Here is a 17,641-nt window from a genome sequence, read left to right as displayed (position 1 = left end):
AGTTACACAGTTCGAGCGGTTAGGTCATATGTCTGACAGCAGAATGTAGATAAACTGCTGTCTGTTTCCAAAGGCAACCAGCAGAGTTTTAAAACGTATAAAAATGGAATAAAGCACATGAAATAACTTCAAATTGGATTCTGCGTCTCAAATGTTCATGTGTTTTTAAAATGTGAAATTGTGTTTGACATTTGAATTTTACTTTAACAGAGATCAGTAGGTTAAGGGTTATGCCAGACACGGCAGATTAACTGCGGATTTTCAGTGCAGATCCTGCACCGCAAGTCCGCAGCAATTTTTAGTATATTACAAGTGCAGCAGAAACTAATCCGCACGGAAATCGGAGCATAATGCAGATTTTCAAATCCGCAGCTTGCTCATTCTTGTGGGGAAAAGCTGCAGATTTTACCATTTGTAAAGCATAGGGGAAATCTGCAGCAAAATCTGCATGTAACACAGGCGGAAATTATTTGCTACGTCTGGCCTTACACTTACATGTAGTCCTACAGGAAACCACTAGAGATACCAGTTTGGGTTTATTGAAAAGAATAGCAAGGTGTTGACATGTATTGTAAAAAATCTTTGTGAAGTTAAAGGGGTTGTCCGGGCACGGACAACTGATGACCTATCCACAGTATAGGTCATCAGTATATGATTGGTGGGGGTCCGACACCCAGACCCCACACCGATCAGCTTCTCCGGCTGCCTCTGGGCACCGAATGTTATGCAGGGTATGCAGTGTTCCTAGCCGGAAGCAGATGGCTCCGACCACTGCACTGCGGCCATGACGCAGAACTGCAACTCTGCTCCTATTCACTTGAATAGGCGCAGAGCTGCAGCTTGGCCGCTATTCTGTGACCGGAACCATCTGCTTTCGGCATAGACATCCGATGCCCGGCGGAAGCTGGAACAGCTAATCGGTGCGGGGTCTGGGTGTCGGACCCCCACCGATCATATACAGATGACCTGTTCCGTGGATAGGTCATTAGTTGTCCGTGCATGGACAACCCCTTTAAAGTAATCTGGCTTTTCACATGGAATAAAAATACAGTGAAGTTCCTCAGGTTCATGATTACAATCTGATAAATTGTATCTGATAAAACGGATTATATCTGATATAACTGATTGAATCTAATAAAACTGTATTTTCTTGTTAGCATATAATTTGATCTTTGTTCCTGAAGGTTCTCTGCCCTTATAAGTGAGTTATTCATACTTTTTTTTTTTATTAATTTCCAATATCTGATATCCATAACAGGCTCGGCATCAGCGCAGTACGGCCAGTAGCTACTTCAGTAACTACATGTGAGCAGGACCCCAGCGGTAGTTACTTAGGAGAAAGAATTGGGAAGTGCATTGTAATGGGGACTGTTCCTTTGTCCAAGGTAATTACCACTGGGACCTTGCTCACAAGGTCCTGACACTGAATTAATTGTGGGTTCTAGTGCAGGGTCTGAATTAATATTGGGGTTTGGTTGGGTTCTTATTTATTCTAGGGGTTTGGTATTAGGTCTACATAAATTTCCAGGTAGGTTCTGGTCTGGGCTCTGAATTAAATTTGTATCTAGTCTGGTGTCTGAATAATTTTGTTATCTAGTTTGGGGCCTACGCAGGTGATGTGGGTGCCGCATGTTAAGAGGTGGAGAATTCATCCAGCCGTGTCACGGTGGTGGGAGATCTTAGAGCCTGCAGGAGCCAGAAGCAGAAGCCAGCACTTTATGTTGGTGAGTTACTATGCTCTGTACAGGCAGCAGCTTCAGTGCAATAACTTTTTTTTATGTTAGCCCCTAAACACCCCCACTGTGCCCCTGCACATCTACTGTCTCCCCCTTTGACCCCACAGAGCCCCTGCACACCTGCCTTCATCTTGTACCTCCACAGAGCCCCTGCCAGTTTTCATTTCACCACTGGCCTCCCTCTCCCACTTTCCGTTGTCCCCTGCGGTATTGAGGGGGCAGGGACCGAGGCGCCTTGGCTGTATGCTGGCCAGAAATTTTTGATCGAGCACCTATCAGGTTAATACCGAAAATCATATTAAAAGGAACTTTATTGTTTATAACGATATGAAAAAAACCACGTAAAATTAACAATTTTAAACACCCTGATACCTGCTTCTGTGCCGACCAGCTGCAACAGGGCCGGCATTGGGGGTTGAAGAAAATAGCAGCCTTCAAATTTTCTTTCAAACTGATCTGTAGATAGATTTTCCACATTGAGGGCAAACCAGGCCACCAGTCCATCTTCCTGTTCTGCTGAACATGGATTTTTTAATTGGGTTTCCACTCCAAGAAATATTAATGAGACCTCATCGGGCCTTGACAAGAATTCCTTCACATCATCATGCTGAAGTCTGCAGAGCTTGATTTCTGGCTCTTGTGCGCTATCTTTTGTACCAATTAGGGATACGAGAGGACATAGGTTGGAGAAAATGATGTATACCGAACTGGCATGTGTGTGCTTGGATGTTAACCAGTTATTGTCTGTCCGTTTATCACTTCTTCTGTCCAGAAATGTACTGCTGAAATAATTCTCATGCTCCTCTTCAGCGTCCGGCAAGAAATGAGGCTTTGCACCACCTTTTACGTTCGAGAGCACATTAACAATGTGTTTGTGACCCCAAAACTTGGCAATATCTAAAGCAGTCTGTCGGGATCTGTTAACCAATGTCTTGTCACATCTATCAATAAATATATAATAAGATTTAGATGAATGATTCACAGATTCTTATGGTGGTGATCTTATAGATAATAATATGCAAGACAGCAAAGCTTTGCATAAAGTGCATCAACTAACACCACATATATACTGTATATACAACTAACTCCACATAAAATATTGAAAGAGTATCTGTCCCTGTTTTTTCATATGCAATCAATATTATATCACAATATATTCTCATGAGGGTATTCTGTTAAAGATGTCTATTATTTTTTTTAGTGTCCCACTAAGCCATTTTTCTGGTGTGAATACATTTAAAAGGTTTGACAGTCCCTGTATGAGTTCAAGGCTTCAGTGGGGGATAAATAATGTATTCTGCAAGGACTGGGCAGGGGTGGAAATATAGCACTACTAAATTACACAATTTCATATTACATCTGTTGGTTTACAAGCCAGTGGATGGAGTGTGGTATAAACATACATAATGTATATGTGGATTTTAGAGATTGTTAGCCACATGAGGCATTATGTAGTTACAACGTGATACAGGCTTGTTCTGTAATATTAATATTGCCATACTATTCTGATGCGTTGATCACGGTTATTAGTGCCTGCCTTACAGTCGAAATGTGTGCATAGCCTAGGTTGCTCGTATATAGCTTACTAACAGAAGAGGAAAATGCGGCACTTAAAGAGGCTCTGTCACCAGATTTTGCAACCCCTATCTGCTATTGCAGCAGATAGGCGCTGCAATGTAGATTACAGTAACGTTTTTATTTTTAAAAAACGAGCATTTTTGGCCAAGTTATGACCATTTTTGTAGTTATGCAAATGAGGCTTGCAAAAGTCCAAGTGGGTGTGTTTAAAAGTAAAAGTACAACTGGGCGTGTATTATGTGCGTACATCGGGGCGTTTTTACTACTTTTACTAGCTGGGCGTTCTGAAGAGAAGTATCATCCACTTCTCTTCAGAACGCCCAGCTTCTGCCAGATCACGCTGTGACGTCACTCACAGGTCCTGCATCGTGTCAGACGAGCGAGGACACATCGGCACCAGAGGCTACAGTTGATTCTGCAGCAGCATCGGCGTTAGCAGGTAAGGCGATGTAGGGGGGCAGGAACAAAAGAAAAACGGCACTGGAATTGGGACAGCGGGGTTAAGGTCAGATAAACAGTTTGCATATGACCTAGTGACAGGTCCTCTTAAGGGGAGCTGTATTGTTTTTACCGATGGGGCAAAATCTTGTGTGACATGTAAGTCAAGGTTCGCAGTGCATTTTTTGGACTGGTCTTTGACTGTCAAGGCTTAAGATACTGTTGGTAAGACAACCAGAAACAATGCATTAATACCTTTTTTTGTGTATGGGCAAGTTGCAGAAGCAGATTAAGGCCGGATTCACACGACCGGGTCGTTCCCGAGCCCGAGTGTCGGCCGGTAAAATCGGCCATTTTGCCCGGCCGGTTTGCATTCAGTTTTGCATCCGTGCCGGGCCGGGCAGATCCGGACAGTGACATCAGCGGCAACTCCTGAAGGGGAATCCCCATGTGTTCGGGGATTCCGCTTCAGGAGTTTCTCTTGATGTCACTGCCCAGATATGGACAGAGACATCAAGCGCTCTGTCCAGGAGCGGAATCCCCGAAAACACGGGGATTCCGCTCCTTCAAGGAGCTAAAGTGCGGCTAGCACATAGCAGAGCGGGGAGATACCTCCCCGCTCTGCTATAGTGGCGTTGCTGCAGTAGTAGCAGCCGCAGCTGCTAGCGGCGCCATCGAAGGTGTCGCCGGGCCAGGGTGCTTTTCAAGCAGGGGAAGGGAGCCAGCGCAGCGCTCCCTTCCACCTGCTGTACACCCAGGCCCTGCCACACCGTGTACAGCGATGCTATTCGTCAGAATGGCATCAACTCCTCCTCCTCACATGCACTCTGCACTGTGAGGAGGAGGAGATAGAGCGTAGGCTCCGGAAAACCCGGCCATCACTCGGGACACATCCCGGTGATGGCCGTGTATTACCCGGCCCCATAGACTTCTATGGGGGCCGGGTACCCGGGCGAAGATAGAGCATGTCCTATTTTTTGACAGCCGGTCAAAAAATCGGTCGTGTGAATAGCCCCATTAGGGGTCTATTATTCCTAATGCAGCCGGGTGCCGGCCGATTTATGAACGGCCGGCACCCGGCCGGGAAACCCTGCCGTGTGAATGAGGCCTAAGGAACATTCCCTGTTGAATCTACACTTATTCTTTAACATTCACTCTACTGTCTATCCTATTACAAAGCAACAGATAACAGTTGTCTAGAGATCCTAAATTGCCTACATTTGTGTAAAGGACACAGATAACTAACGCGGAGTCATTTTGCTGCAGAATTTATACTCTGATATAATTGAAATATGTCGCACTGATGCGGAGATCTTCTAATGCAAACTATTCAGTGCGAATTAGGGCTGTGGAGCTGCAAGCTGAAAAGGAAAAAAGACTGCATTTTTCTATAATTGTATTAAGAAGCTGGCATGAAACAAATAAAAAGAAAGATATGTGTAATTACCCTTTCCCCAACAGCATCTTCACTACATCAAAGTGGCCATTCCTGGCTGCGTACATAAGAGCACTCCATCCATTTTCAGCGGTTTCATTAATGATCGAGGATGAATGACTTAGAAGAGCAAACAGCTTAGTAGTATCGCCTAGAGCACAGAAGTTGTGCAGCTGAGCAACCATTTCTTTCCTGGGATTTTGCATTTCTGGAAGGCATTAAGACACAGGCATTAGAACTGAGCACATTTATCCGGTTTGCAGCACCGATGAGCGCTTTACAATGCAAGAGAATGCAATTATATTAGAATTGTGAAATGGCCCGTCCTGCGTTCAGGTATTTTTTTTCTTCTATTAGGACATTTATTGGTAAAGTGGCATACATAGTGATCAATTAGAACGACATTCTGTGTGAAAAATGCAGCCCAACGTTGCACATATGGTTCCTGTGAATTGCTGCTTATGTATTTTAGTCCTTGAGCAAATCTTGAGAACAGCAGGTAAGGCCTCATGCACACGACCGTATTTTTTCCCACCCGTAAATACTGGCGTAAATACGGGTCCGGTGTCACACGTATTCCACCCGTTTTGCACCAGTATTTACGAACCCGTGCCCGTAAATATGGGTCCGGTGTCACCCGTATTCACGGGCACGTTTTTGGCGGCAAAATAGCACTGCACTAATCGGCAGCCCCTTCTCTCTATCAGTGCAGGATAGAGAGAAGGGACAGCCTTTTCTGTAATAAAAGTTAAAGAAATTCATACTTACCCGGCCGTTGTCTTGGTGACGCGTCCCTCTCTTCACATCCAGCCCGACATCCCTGGATGACGCGGCAGTCCATGTGACCGCTACAGCCTGTGATTGACCGGTGATTGGCTGCAGCGGTCACATGGCCTGAAACGTCATCAAGGACGTCGGGCCGGATGTCGAGAGGGACGCGTCACCAAGGCAACGGGCGGGAGACCGGACTGGAGGAAGCAGGAAGTTGTCGGTAAGTATGAAAGTCTTTTATTTTTATTTTTCACAGGTTTATACTGATCGGTAGTCACTGTCCAGGGTGCTGAAAGAGTTACTGCCGATCAGTTAACTCTTTCAGCTCCCTGGACAGTGACTATTTACTGACGTCGCTTAGCAACACTGCCGTAATGACGGGTGCACACATGTAGCCACCCGTCATTACGAGAGCTCCATAGACTTCTATGGACTGTCCGTGCCGTTATTACGGCCTGAAATAGGACATGTTCTATCTTTTTCAACGGCACGGGCACCTTCCCGTGAGAAAACGGGAAGGCACCCGTCGCCAATAGAAGTCTATGAGCCCGTTATTACGGTTCGTAATTACGACCCGTAATAACGGGAGTTTTTACGGTCGTGTGCATGAGGCCTAAGTGTTTATTTACTTAAGGTACATCGACAAAATAACGTGTGCATAGAAACCTATATACAAACACACTAGTCATTCCCAATGAATTAGAATATCATCAAAAAGTTTATTTATTTCAGTAATTCAATTCAAAAAGTGAAACTCATATTATATAGATTCATTACACACGGAGTGATCTATTTCCAGCATTTTTTTATTTTAATGTTGATGATTATGGTAACAGTTAATGAAAACCCAAAATTTAGTCTCTCAGAAAATTAGAATATTGGGTAAAAGTTGAAGATTGTAAACTCCTGGTGTCCCACTCTAATCAGCTAATCAATGCAAAACACCTGCAAAGGTTTCCTAAGCCTTTAACCCCTTAAGGACACGGCTAATTTTGGCCTTGAGTACAGAACAATTTTTTTAGATTTCCCTCTTTGCATCCCGACGCTCATAATTCTTTTATTTTTTTGTACGACGTAGTTGTATGAGACTTTGTTTTTTAAAAGTTGAACTTTATGTAGGTACCATTTTTTGGTACAAATACATTATCGTTTAATTTCTATAAATTTTTATTTTTGCTAAAATGCAGAAAAAAAAGCAGTTCCGCAGCAGTTTTAATATTTTTTTTTTTACACCATACACCGATCATCATAAATAATGTTATACATTTGTTGTACAGGTTGTTACGGTCGTGGCGATACCAAATATGTCTATATTATTTCATGTTTTGGGACTTATATTTTAAAAAGTTTATTTATTATAAAAAATGTGTGTTTCTGTGTATTTTTTTTACTTTTTATTTATTTATTTATCATTAAAAAAATGTAACATTCATTTTACTTTTTTTTTTAATCCCATAAAGGGATTTATCATTTTGATTTTGTAACTGTAATGTACTGGCATAGATCTATATGCCAGTACATTGGCCTGTGTACTGATTGTACACAGGCAGTTGTTAGGGCATACCTCAGTATGCCCTAACAACAGGAAATATGTTCAGACAGCCCTGGGGTCCTTCAGCCCTGGGCTGTCTGGCCATATGAGTTGTGGGCTTTGATCACGTCAGTTATTTTCTGTGACGCGATCAATGTGCAGTCCCCCCTCTTTGAACGCCGCAATCTGCTTTCATCGCGGCGTTCAAAGGGTTAACGGCGGAGAGAAGATGTTTCTCTCCTCTCCGCTGTCAGAGCGGGGCCGTGGCTGTGTATTACAGCCGTTGCCCCGCTCTCGATCGCGCGCACAGACGCGCGTAGGGCCGGCTGTCACACAGGACGAGAATGCTCGTCCTAATGCGCGAAGTGCTCGCCGCTCAGGACGAGCATACTCGTCCTGTGTCGGCAACCAGTTAACCCCTTAAGGGCACGGCCAATTTTGGCCTTGAGGACAGAACTATTTTTTTAGATTTCCCTCTTTGCATCCCGACGCTCATAACTCTTATTTTTTCTACGACGTAGTTGTATGAGACTTTGTTTTTTGCGGGACGAGTTGTACTTTATGTAGGTACCATTTTTTGGTACAAATACATTATCGTTTAATTTCTATACATTTTTATTTTGGCGAAAATGCAGAAAAAAAAGCAGTTCCGCAGCAGTTTTAATATTTATTTTTTTCACACCATACACCGATCATCATAAATAATATTATACATTTGTTGTTTAGGTTGTTACAGTCGGTGCAATACCAAATATTTCTATATTATTTCATGTTTTGGGACTTCTATTTTAAAAAGTTTATTTCTTATAAAAAAATGTGTGTTTGTGTATTTTTTATTTATTTATCATAAATTTTCTTACATTCATTTAACTTTTTTTTTTTAATCCCATAAAGGGATTTATCATTTTTATTTTGTAACTAATGTACTGGCATAGATCTATATGCCAGTACATTAGTCTGTGTACTGATTGTACACAGGCAGTTGTTAGGCCATACCTCAGTATGCCCTAACAACAGGAAATATGGTCAGACAGCCCTGGGGTCCTTCAATGGACCCTGGGCTGCCTGGCCATATGAGTTATGGGCTTTGATCGCGTCACAGTTATTTTCTGTGACGCGATCAAAGAACAGTCCCCTCTCGAACGCCATGATCAGCTTTCATCGCGGCATTCAAAGGGTTAACGGCAGAGAGAGGATGTTTCTCTTCTCCCTGCTGTTAGAGCTGGGCCGTGGCTGTGTATTACAGCCGTTGCCTTGCTCTCGATCGCGCGCACTCTCGTCCTGTGTCGGCAACCAGTTAAATAGTCCAACAGTCTGGTTCAGTAGGCTACACAAATCAGGCTATGTTCACACACTTACTAAAAAACGTCGGAAAATACGGAGCTGTTTTCAAGGGAAAACCGCTCCTGATTTTCAGACGTTTTTTTAGCAACTCGCGTTTTTCAATGCCGTTTTTGGAGCGGTTTTTCTAGGAAAAACTGCTCCAAAAACGGCTCAAGAAGTGAACTCCACTTTTTAGCGGGCGTATTTTTATGCGGCCGTTTTTCAAAATGGCCGCGTAAAAAAAATGGCCTGACGGTACAGAACGCCGTATTTCCCATTGAAATCAATGAGCAGATGTTTGGAGGAGTTCTGCTTCCGATTTCTTATAATATAACAGCGGAAGGCCGTCAGGACCTGGACTTTTACCAGGGGGGAAACTAGCCAGCACGCCTTGTAGTTCTTGCAACAAGACAGGGGCCACCAGTAATTCAGCGGATTCAGAGTCTATGGACGGGAGGTTAAGAGAGGAGAGAGAGAGAGAGAGTTTGGTCGCTTCTGCTTTACAAAAAGTGGGATCCCCCGGTTCAGAGTCTATCAAGTTCTAAAGTTTAGAATAAAAACTCTGGAATAACTGGGCAATATCCTTGGTGGTGGCGTGATTGGTGCCGTGCTCATCTTTAATGGAGACAATATAAGATCAATCCCTCTCTTTTTTAATCAAACGGGACATAAGTTTGCCTCCCTTGTTACCATGCGCATATAGTTTGTCGAAAGTATAGGTAATTCTTAGCTGCTTTAGCATTCAAGAACTCCCTAAGAGAGATTCTCAACCTGGAGAGATCAGGAGGGATGTAGATCGCTTATGTAAACGTTCCAATGAGGCAATTTGTGTCAGAATGGAATCTATTTCCAATTGCTTGTCCTTCCTACATTTTGACCCTAATGCAATTAGGATACCACTAATGTAGGACTTGTGTGCTTCCCATATCATGGGGTGGTTAGTGTTACCTAGAGAGTTGATTTCAAAGAAGGTCTGAAGATGTTGTTTGAGCTGAGCACAATCACTTTCCTTATATAGAAGAGACTCATTTAGTCTCCACCTCCACTCTCTCGGGGGAAGCGACGACAGCGACACAGTGACTGAGGAAGGAGCATGATCAGAAATTGTTATACTCCCTATAATGGGATTCTTAGTACATGGCAGCAGGTGAGGAAACACGAAAAGAGAGTCCAGTCTCTGGTGCAAGAGATGGCGAGGTGAGTAAAAGGTAAAGTCTTTTGTGTTAGGGAAGTGGGATCTCCACATATCTTGCAGGCCCATGTCTTGGAGCTTGGCATGTAATTTGCTGAGATCCCTTTGTGAAATGCATGACTTCTTGGAGGAGGACTCAAGAAAGGGATTCAGAACAACATTAAGATCACCCCCCCAGGATAATTTGACCCTCAGCGTAGAAGGCTAAGGATATGAGATTATTATCCCTAGTGATAGGGATAGGAGGGGGGAGGGAACTAAAAGGGAAATAAGAAAAGCAGGAAGGGGAAAGGAACTAGCGTACAATGAACCCTGCACAAATCTGTAGAAGCAAAAAGAGGTGGACTGTAGTATTATTTACTGGACGTTTACCCAAGTCAAATAAGACTGTATACAAAATTACAGTGGTAGCAATAGACAGTCAGCAGACCGTGTGACTGTTGGTGTGGAAAAAGGGGGGGGGGGTAGGTGTGTATCCTGATCGGGAACGCATGTGCTTTGCAACCTTAACCAATCGGTGTATACCAAGATTTATCTCCTATATAAAGGTTGTAGTGCGTATGGCTACAAAGAAACATATACTCTAGGGAGACTTACATGAGGCAAATTACTTAAACATAATAAACGAGGATCACAACATTCAGACTAACTGCCGAGGCAGAGTAGTCACCTGTAGAAAAAGCCCCCATGCTCTAACCGGCAATACAACAATCAAATAACAACTTGGTGAGAGAGCAAAAGGTATCCAATACAAGTTAGAGAGCAATAGACAGTGAGCAGAAGAGAAACTGTGGGAACAGGGCACCCATTCAGCTCAAGACTCAGTGGGTCCCGAATGACCGAAGGCGGAACGGTCTAGTCCCATCAAGTAAAAGAGTAGCTCAACCGACATTCAAGAAGCCTCTGTATGAACTTTAGCCGGGGTCTTCTTCCCCTTCGGTGATCTGTGTTTCATTGCCGACTGCCATGGCGGAGAGGCACGCAGAGGAGGTAAGAAGTCCTTCATCTGGGACGGCATCCATGACAGGACCTCAATGGGTTGTAAATCTCTGAGGGGCCAGGCCCTTTCAAGATCTGCAGGTGTGTGGATGTTGATCCGTTTACCTTCCTTCAACACTGCTATGCCAAAGGGATACAGCCAGGAATATTGTAAGTTGTGGGACCTAAGGAGGTCTAATAAGGGTCTCAGTAGATGTCTTTTGGCTAAAGTGGAGGGGGCGATATCTTGAAAGAAAGCTAAGACTGCATCGCCATATCTCACCTCTCCCCTTTCTCTAGCCGCTTGTAAAATCTGTGCCGTGTCCACAAATGAGAGGAGACCGCAGATGACATCTCGAGGCGGCTCGTTATTTCTGGGTTTAGGTCTTAGAGTTCTATGAATCCGTTCCATTACAATGCCAGCTGCCCTACCCGGATCTAGTAAGTCAATGAAAATCTCACCCGCCACTTTCCTAAGGGCCTCAGGCGCACAGGATCCGGCAAACCTTTGATGTGAATGTTGCGTCTGCGGCTTCTGTTCTCCTGATCTTCAATGAGAACCAGGACTTTGTTCATCTCCTCAGTATGTTGTTCCACCTAGGCGGCTAGGGCTCCTGAAAAGTGGATCACCTCTGAGAACGAGGATTCCAGTTCCTCGACCCTGTGTCCTATCTGTTTTACCTTGGTTTTTATATCTGCAAGTTCTGTCAGCACCGGGCGCAGCGCCTGCATGAACGTCTTCCGAATTAAAGACTTAGTGATCTGAGCCGAAGAGGTCTCGCTGTGATCTGCTGTGCTGTCCACATCGGAGTCCTCTGTAGTGTCTGTATTTCCAGCGGCCTCCGCCGCCATCTTAAGCGCTCTGGCGGGAGAATGTGCATTCCTCTTGTTCCAATATTTATGAAAGTCTGACTATTTTTTTCCTAATTTAGGAGTGCCAGGCTGGTCACTGCCCCTGTCTTTGCTGGTTTTAACCATCTTGGTCGGCTAAAAATCAGCTGAAAGGGCTACAATAAGCACACCTACGACGTAGCTACAGGCTCAAGCGTCCATCTCACTCAGCGGTCAGGCTCCGCCCCCTCATAAATAAACTTTTTGATGATATTTTAATTAATTGAGAAGAACCTGTATACAACAAGATAACTCATCTCTTCCTGGTGGTGGATAAATGTTTTATACGTCACTCACAACCTTCTCCATACTCTCTCTATTGTGTGTAATACAGGGCACGAGAGGAGCAGAGCATGACATTATCCCAAGGCACGCCCTTCGTGACGCCAGGAAGAAACATTGGATGGTCTCTGTGTGACACCAGTGGTGGGTATGCAGGGATGGGGCCTACAATGAAGTAGAGAAGGGGTGTAAAGAGCTCCACTGTTCTGGGAAAAACAACATTCTATAAAGAAGCAATTCTAACATATGTTCCTAGACCTGCTTTTTTTCAACCACTTTTTTTTTTTTTTTTTTTTTTTTACATGTACTCTTCCCCATTGAATTCAAAAGCATAAGGCATGCTGTAGTTTGGAAACAACATGGCATCCCCATAAGGCCTTATACACATGGCTTCCCAATATGGCTGTAAGTTGGCATACAGAGTACTCTGCGGCACTGTAGTATGAAATAGTAGAGACTTCTTGTGCCGCTGTACCATTCTCTGTTGTGTGCAATATGTGGAAGATATTCTTCTCTAGAACCAATGCGACACATTTGTTTTGGAATTGTACGGAATCAGACAGAAACAGAACTCTTCGTATTTGTCTCAGTGCGGCTATTTTCACACAGTAGTATTGGTCAGTATTTGAAAGTCAAAACCCGGAGTGGAACCTACACGGACCTCTTCTGTGTATTGGACCCACTCCTGGCTTTGGTTTACAAATACTGACCAAAATACTGGCGTGTGAAAGAGGCCTTCTTCACCTATAGGTGACCTATTACATTTGGAGTTGTTCTCAAACACATTAGAGCATATTTTTCAATTAAATTGTGCCAGTTTTCTTGCTCAAGTGCATTGAAAAACATGGCGCTCAGGCTAGACACCATATTTATCAAAACCCCCACCCCTTTTTCTGACTTGTTGGAAGAAAGGGGGAGTGAAAGCGACCACTTTTCTGCATGGTAAAAGGTGTAGAACCAGATGTAGCTCAATAGCTGCGCCATATTCATCATACAATCTACTCTGTGTTGATGAATACGCCGCATGCTGCACTAAAGTATTAATAAACATGAATAAGACTTTTAAGGGTACAAGTGGCAGATTTGTTGCAGACATTTCTGTTATGAGTGAATGTACTCTGACAGGTCACTGTAATTGTATCTATAATTAGAATAGAACCCTTGCACGTGTCGTTGTACGGTTGCTTCACCTGTGACTCCCAGCATCTACCCGCACCTGATGTCTTATCGGATGGTAGAATGGATAGGTGATAATTGTCTGATCGCTGGGGCCCCCACCGATCGCGAGAATAGGCGTCCAGAACTCCAAGATCCTCTTAACTGCTCAACCACAGTGAGGACGACATTGACTGGAGCATTAGTCGAGCATGCGCGCTACCACTCCATTTAAAGTGAATGGGAATGCCGGACACAGTCGAGTAGAGCACATGATGTTTCCGTCATTCTCACAGACACTCTAGTCAAGCTTCTTCTCACTGCAGAGCTGCAGTAAAGCAGATCTGGGGGTTTGGGGCCCCTGTTCTTGGATCAGTGGGGGTTCCAGACAATCTCTTTAAGGCCTTCCTTTTTATTTCTTCTCTATACATTCCGTTCCTGGTTTTGGCTTAAAGAATACATGCAAAATCTGCACTGTGTGAACAAGGCCTACAGATCTGGCTCGCTACTATGTTAGGCCCCATGCACCCGACCAAAATTTTTTCCCTCCCGTAAATACTGGCCGTAAATATGGGTTTTAACCTGTATTTATGGGCCCGTGCTCGTAAATACAGGTCCGTTGTCATCTGTATTCCACCTATATTTACGGACCTGTAAAAAAAGGGGGGCTGGAAATGATGTCACAATCATGTCCATACCCCTTAAAAGGGTCACATGATCGCTCAGACGCCATTTTCTCTGCTTCTCTTTATTCCAAAATTGAAATCCCCTGACGTCGCCTAGCAACGCTCCCGTAATTACGGGTGCAAACACGTAGCCACCCGTAATTACGGGAGACCCATAGACTTCTATGGACTTGCCCGTGCCGTAATTACGGCCTGAAATAGGATATGTTCTATATTTTTCAACGGCCCGGGCACCTTCCCGTACGCAAATGGGAAGGTACCCGTGGCCAATAGAAGTCTATGGGCCCGTAATTACGGGCATTTTTACAGCCGTGGGCATGGGGCCTAAGACCATTTGGTGCAATTTTTCTGTAGAAAAAAGACATGCAGTGAGAAAACACCCAGGAACCTGCAAATATGAACTTACCCCTAATCTATTCAACCATCATGTCACACAATGTCCCAATGAGCCCTTAAAACAGGCCTCAGAAACATGAGGAAGACACAACAGTATTACTGCAATAAGATCGAAGTTCACGGGAAAGCATGAAAACGAACAACATTACGTCCTTCACTACTGACCGTTTACACATGATTATGCAAGGATTTACTATGAAGGAAGCTGTACATTTAGATCACAATTAATACATATTTGATGAGGTAACAAAACAGAGTAGACAATCGCTTAAATAACAACTCCTAATAGTGTTATTGCTGGAATAGTAAGCAGCGGAAACTTTCCTATAATACACGGGGCTGGAGAGAAATTCACATCAATTTCCAGCAGCCTGTATTCACTCTGCAAGCACAGGCTGTGATAAAACTGCCTAGATCTCCTGACAGATTTGCAGGGCAACGAAGGCAAATCAGAAAATTCCTTGCAGCCCTGCATGTTTTTATTGGAAAGCTTAGTTCCTTTATAAGGCGATCCCTTCTGATAATAGCGCTATAGGAGGGAATCGCTATTTATGGGATTCTTTAATATTGGTTTCACGCAGGAGCTTCAGATTAAATAATATACACATTCTCTTGATGTAATAAACGGCACTGCTTATTTCTACTGCAGGACCGATGTTTGCATCTGGTGCATCGTATTACATTTACTCCAGGTTTACCGTGCAACAAATGTATCTATGAGACCAATCATCATGTTATTCTACAGCAAAGCATGATAATAAGAACCACAAATCCCAGGATGCTCTGAGGCTTAATCTACCATCTGCATGGTTAGCTCCCTCTAGGGGTCACAGTATAATAAGTGGGTACGTTGTAGTGCTAGGCTGTGGGAGGCCGCATAATACCTGAGTGTCGGAGCCAGCAAGCAGAGTACTGCTGGAGGATTACTGGGAAAACATTCACTTCCTGCTACCGTACATCTTCTAATAGCTGCACCCTCTACATCATGCGCAGATAACAGTGCTATTATTGTCAGATAAGGACACAGCGGTTTGTTTGTTTCTGAGGCTACATTCACATGTGTGACAGATTTTACGCACGTACGCTATGCATCAGTGTGTGTGTGCGTTTTGAATCAGTGTGCTTTGCGTACGGCATGTATTTCACGCACTCGCAAGCACTTCTTTTATTTTTCAGTGTAATTGATGCGTAAAACACATGGTTTTCACGCTCCCATAGACTTTAATGGGCGGCTAGGTGCCTGAAAACGCACCAATATAGGACACGCAGTGAGCTTCACGCAACGGACACTCGCTGCGTGATTAGCCCCATTGAAATCAATGGGGCCGTGTGCTGAGCCCAGAGCACACGGATGAGATTCACGCTTGTGTGAGTGAGCCCTTAGGGTATGTTCACACACACTAATTACGTCCGTAATTGACGGACGTATTTCGGCCGCAAGTCCCGGACCGAGCACAGTGCAGGGAGCCGGGCTCCTAGCATCATCGTTATGTACGATGCTAGGAGTCCCTGCCTCGCTGCAGGACAACTGTCCCGTACTGAAAACATGATTACAGCGAGGCAGGGACTCCTAGCATCGTACATAAGTATGATGCTAGGAGCCCGGCTCCTTGCACTGTGTTCGGTCCGGTACTTGCGGCCGAAATACGTCCGTCAATTACGGACGTAATTAGTGTGTGTGCACATACCCTTATTCTGACTGGAAATGTCTCCACTAAATCAATTTAGAATGAAGTGAAACATCTAATGTATAGATATCCAATTACATTTAAAGAATTTGTTCTTATATATAACAATCTCTTTCTATTTCTATAATAGCATACATTTACATTGGGTTAAGGCCTGATTTACACGAGCGTGTGCGTTTTGCGCACGCAAAAAACGTGGCGTTTTTGCGTGCGCAAAATGCACTTAACAGCTGCGTGTGTCATCAGTGTATAATGCGCGGCTGCGTGATTTTCGCACAGCCGCCATCATTATGACACTCCGTTTGGATGTTTGTAAACAGAAAAGCACGTGGTGCTTTTCTGTTTACATTCAGAGTTTGACAGCTGTTGCGCGAATCACGCAGTTCGCACGGAAGTGCTTCCGTGCGACCTGCGTGATTTTCACGCACCCATTGACTTCAATGGGTGCATGATGCGCGAAAAACGCTGAAATATAGAACATGTCGTGAGTTTTACGCAGCACACTCGCGCTGCGCAAAACCCACGGACTGTCTACACTGCCCCATAGAGTAATATAGGTGCGTACGACACGCGTGAAAAGCACGCGCGTATATTACGCTTGTGTAAATGATGCCTAAAGCAGATGTGTCATGAAGACAACCCCTGTCTATATGTTCTATTAGGGCAGTGTTTCCCAAACTGTGGGTGCCGGTCCCCCAGCGGTGGCATGTCCTGGATTCAACTGTATCTGTGTCCTCACGACGCAGATACAGTTGAATTCAATGCTGGAGCAGAGAGCTGATGGCTCTTTGCTCCAGCATTCACTATGTAATGCCAGCCGTGTGCGGCTCGGTGCAGACAGGCTCGATGTAGACACATCATCGTGCCTGTCTGTGCCAAACCACAGACTGCACAGACCAGAGGGATCTCCTCCACTCGTCATGGGAACAGTGAGTAATTATTTATTCTTTTTTTATTAGTAATTTGGGGGCATTATACAGTGTGGGGGTAGATATAGGGGTATTATACTGTATGGGGCAGTTATAGGGGCATTATACTGTGTGGGAGCACTAAGGGGTCATCATACTGTGTGGGGGCAGCTATAGGGGCACTATACTGTGTGGGGGCACTAAGGGGTCATCATACTGTGTTGGGGCAGCTATGGGGGCATTATTCTGTGTGGGGGCACTAAGGTGTCATCATACTGTGTTGGGGCAGCTATGGGGGCATTATTCTGTGTGGGGAGCAACTTTAGTGGCATTATACTATGTGGGGGCACTATATGGCGTTATCCTGTGTGGGGGCAGCTATAAGGGCATTATACGGTGTGAGGGCCACTAATGGGTCATTATACTGTGTAGGGGGCCCACTGGGTTGGGGCCCACTCAGATGTGTTTTGACCCCCCAATGCTAAACTCCTAGCTACGCCACTGATGGACGGTTCGAGTCAGATGACCCACCATCAGCGGCCATAATCGAGCCTCAGCGACGCACAGCAGCAGAAAACCTTGAGCCCGCACAACTATCGTGGTTTTCAATGTTGCAGGGACTAACTAAATCAGACAAAATGAGGTTAAGTATG

At 44.5% G+C, this 17,641-nt stretch overlaps 1 protein-coding gene across 1 annotated transcript in view; it reads right to left on the bottom strand.

Moving 5' to 3' along the window:
* NUDT12 (nudix hydrolase 12) overlaps positions 1-15,334 on the bottom strand; it is a 32,140-nt gene extending 16,806 nt beyond the window's left edge. Inside the window, exons 1-3 of the mRNA XM_075854838.1 lie at positions 15,277-15,334; positions 5,200-5,395; positions 2,109-2,677 (exon numbers count right to left, since the gene is read on the bottom strand). Of these exons, the coding sequence (XP_075710953.1) occupies positions 2,109-2,677; positions 5,200-5,393 (763 nt within the window). The 5' untranslated portion in view covers positions 5,394-5,395; positions 15,277-15,334. The remainder of the gene's footprint in view (positions 1-2,108; positions 2,678-5,199; positions 5,396-15,276) is intronic.
* Between the last annotated feature and the right edge of the window lie 2,307 nt (positions 15,335-17,641).

This window comes from Rhinoderma darwinii, chromosome 1, assembly GCF_050947455.1.
Source record: "Rhinoderma darwinii isolate aRhiDar2 chromosome 1, aRhiDar2.hap1, whole genome shotgun sequence".
Taxonomy (NCBI): domain Eukaryota; kingdom Metazoa; phylum Chordata; class Amphibia; order Anura; family Rhinodermatidae; genus Rhinoderma; species Rhinoderma darwinii.
The sequence above is the reverse complement of the archived record's forward strand: the minus strand, read 5'-3'. Positions and strand labels throughout refer to the sequence as shown.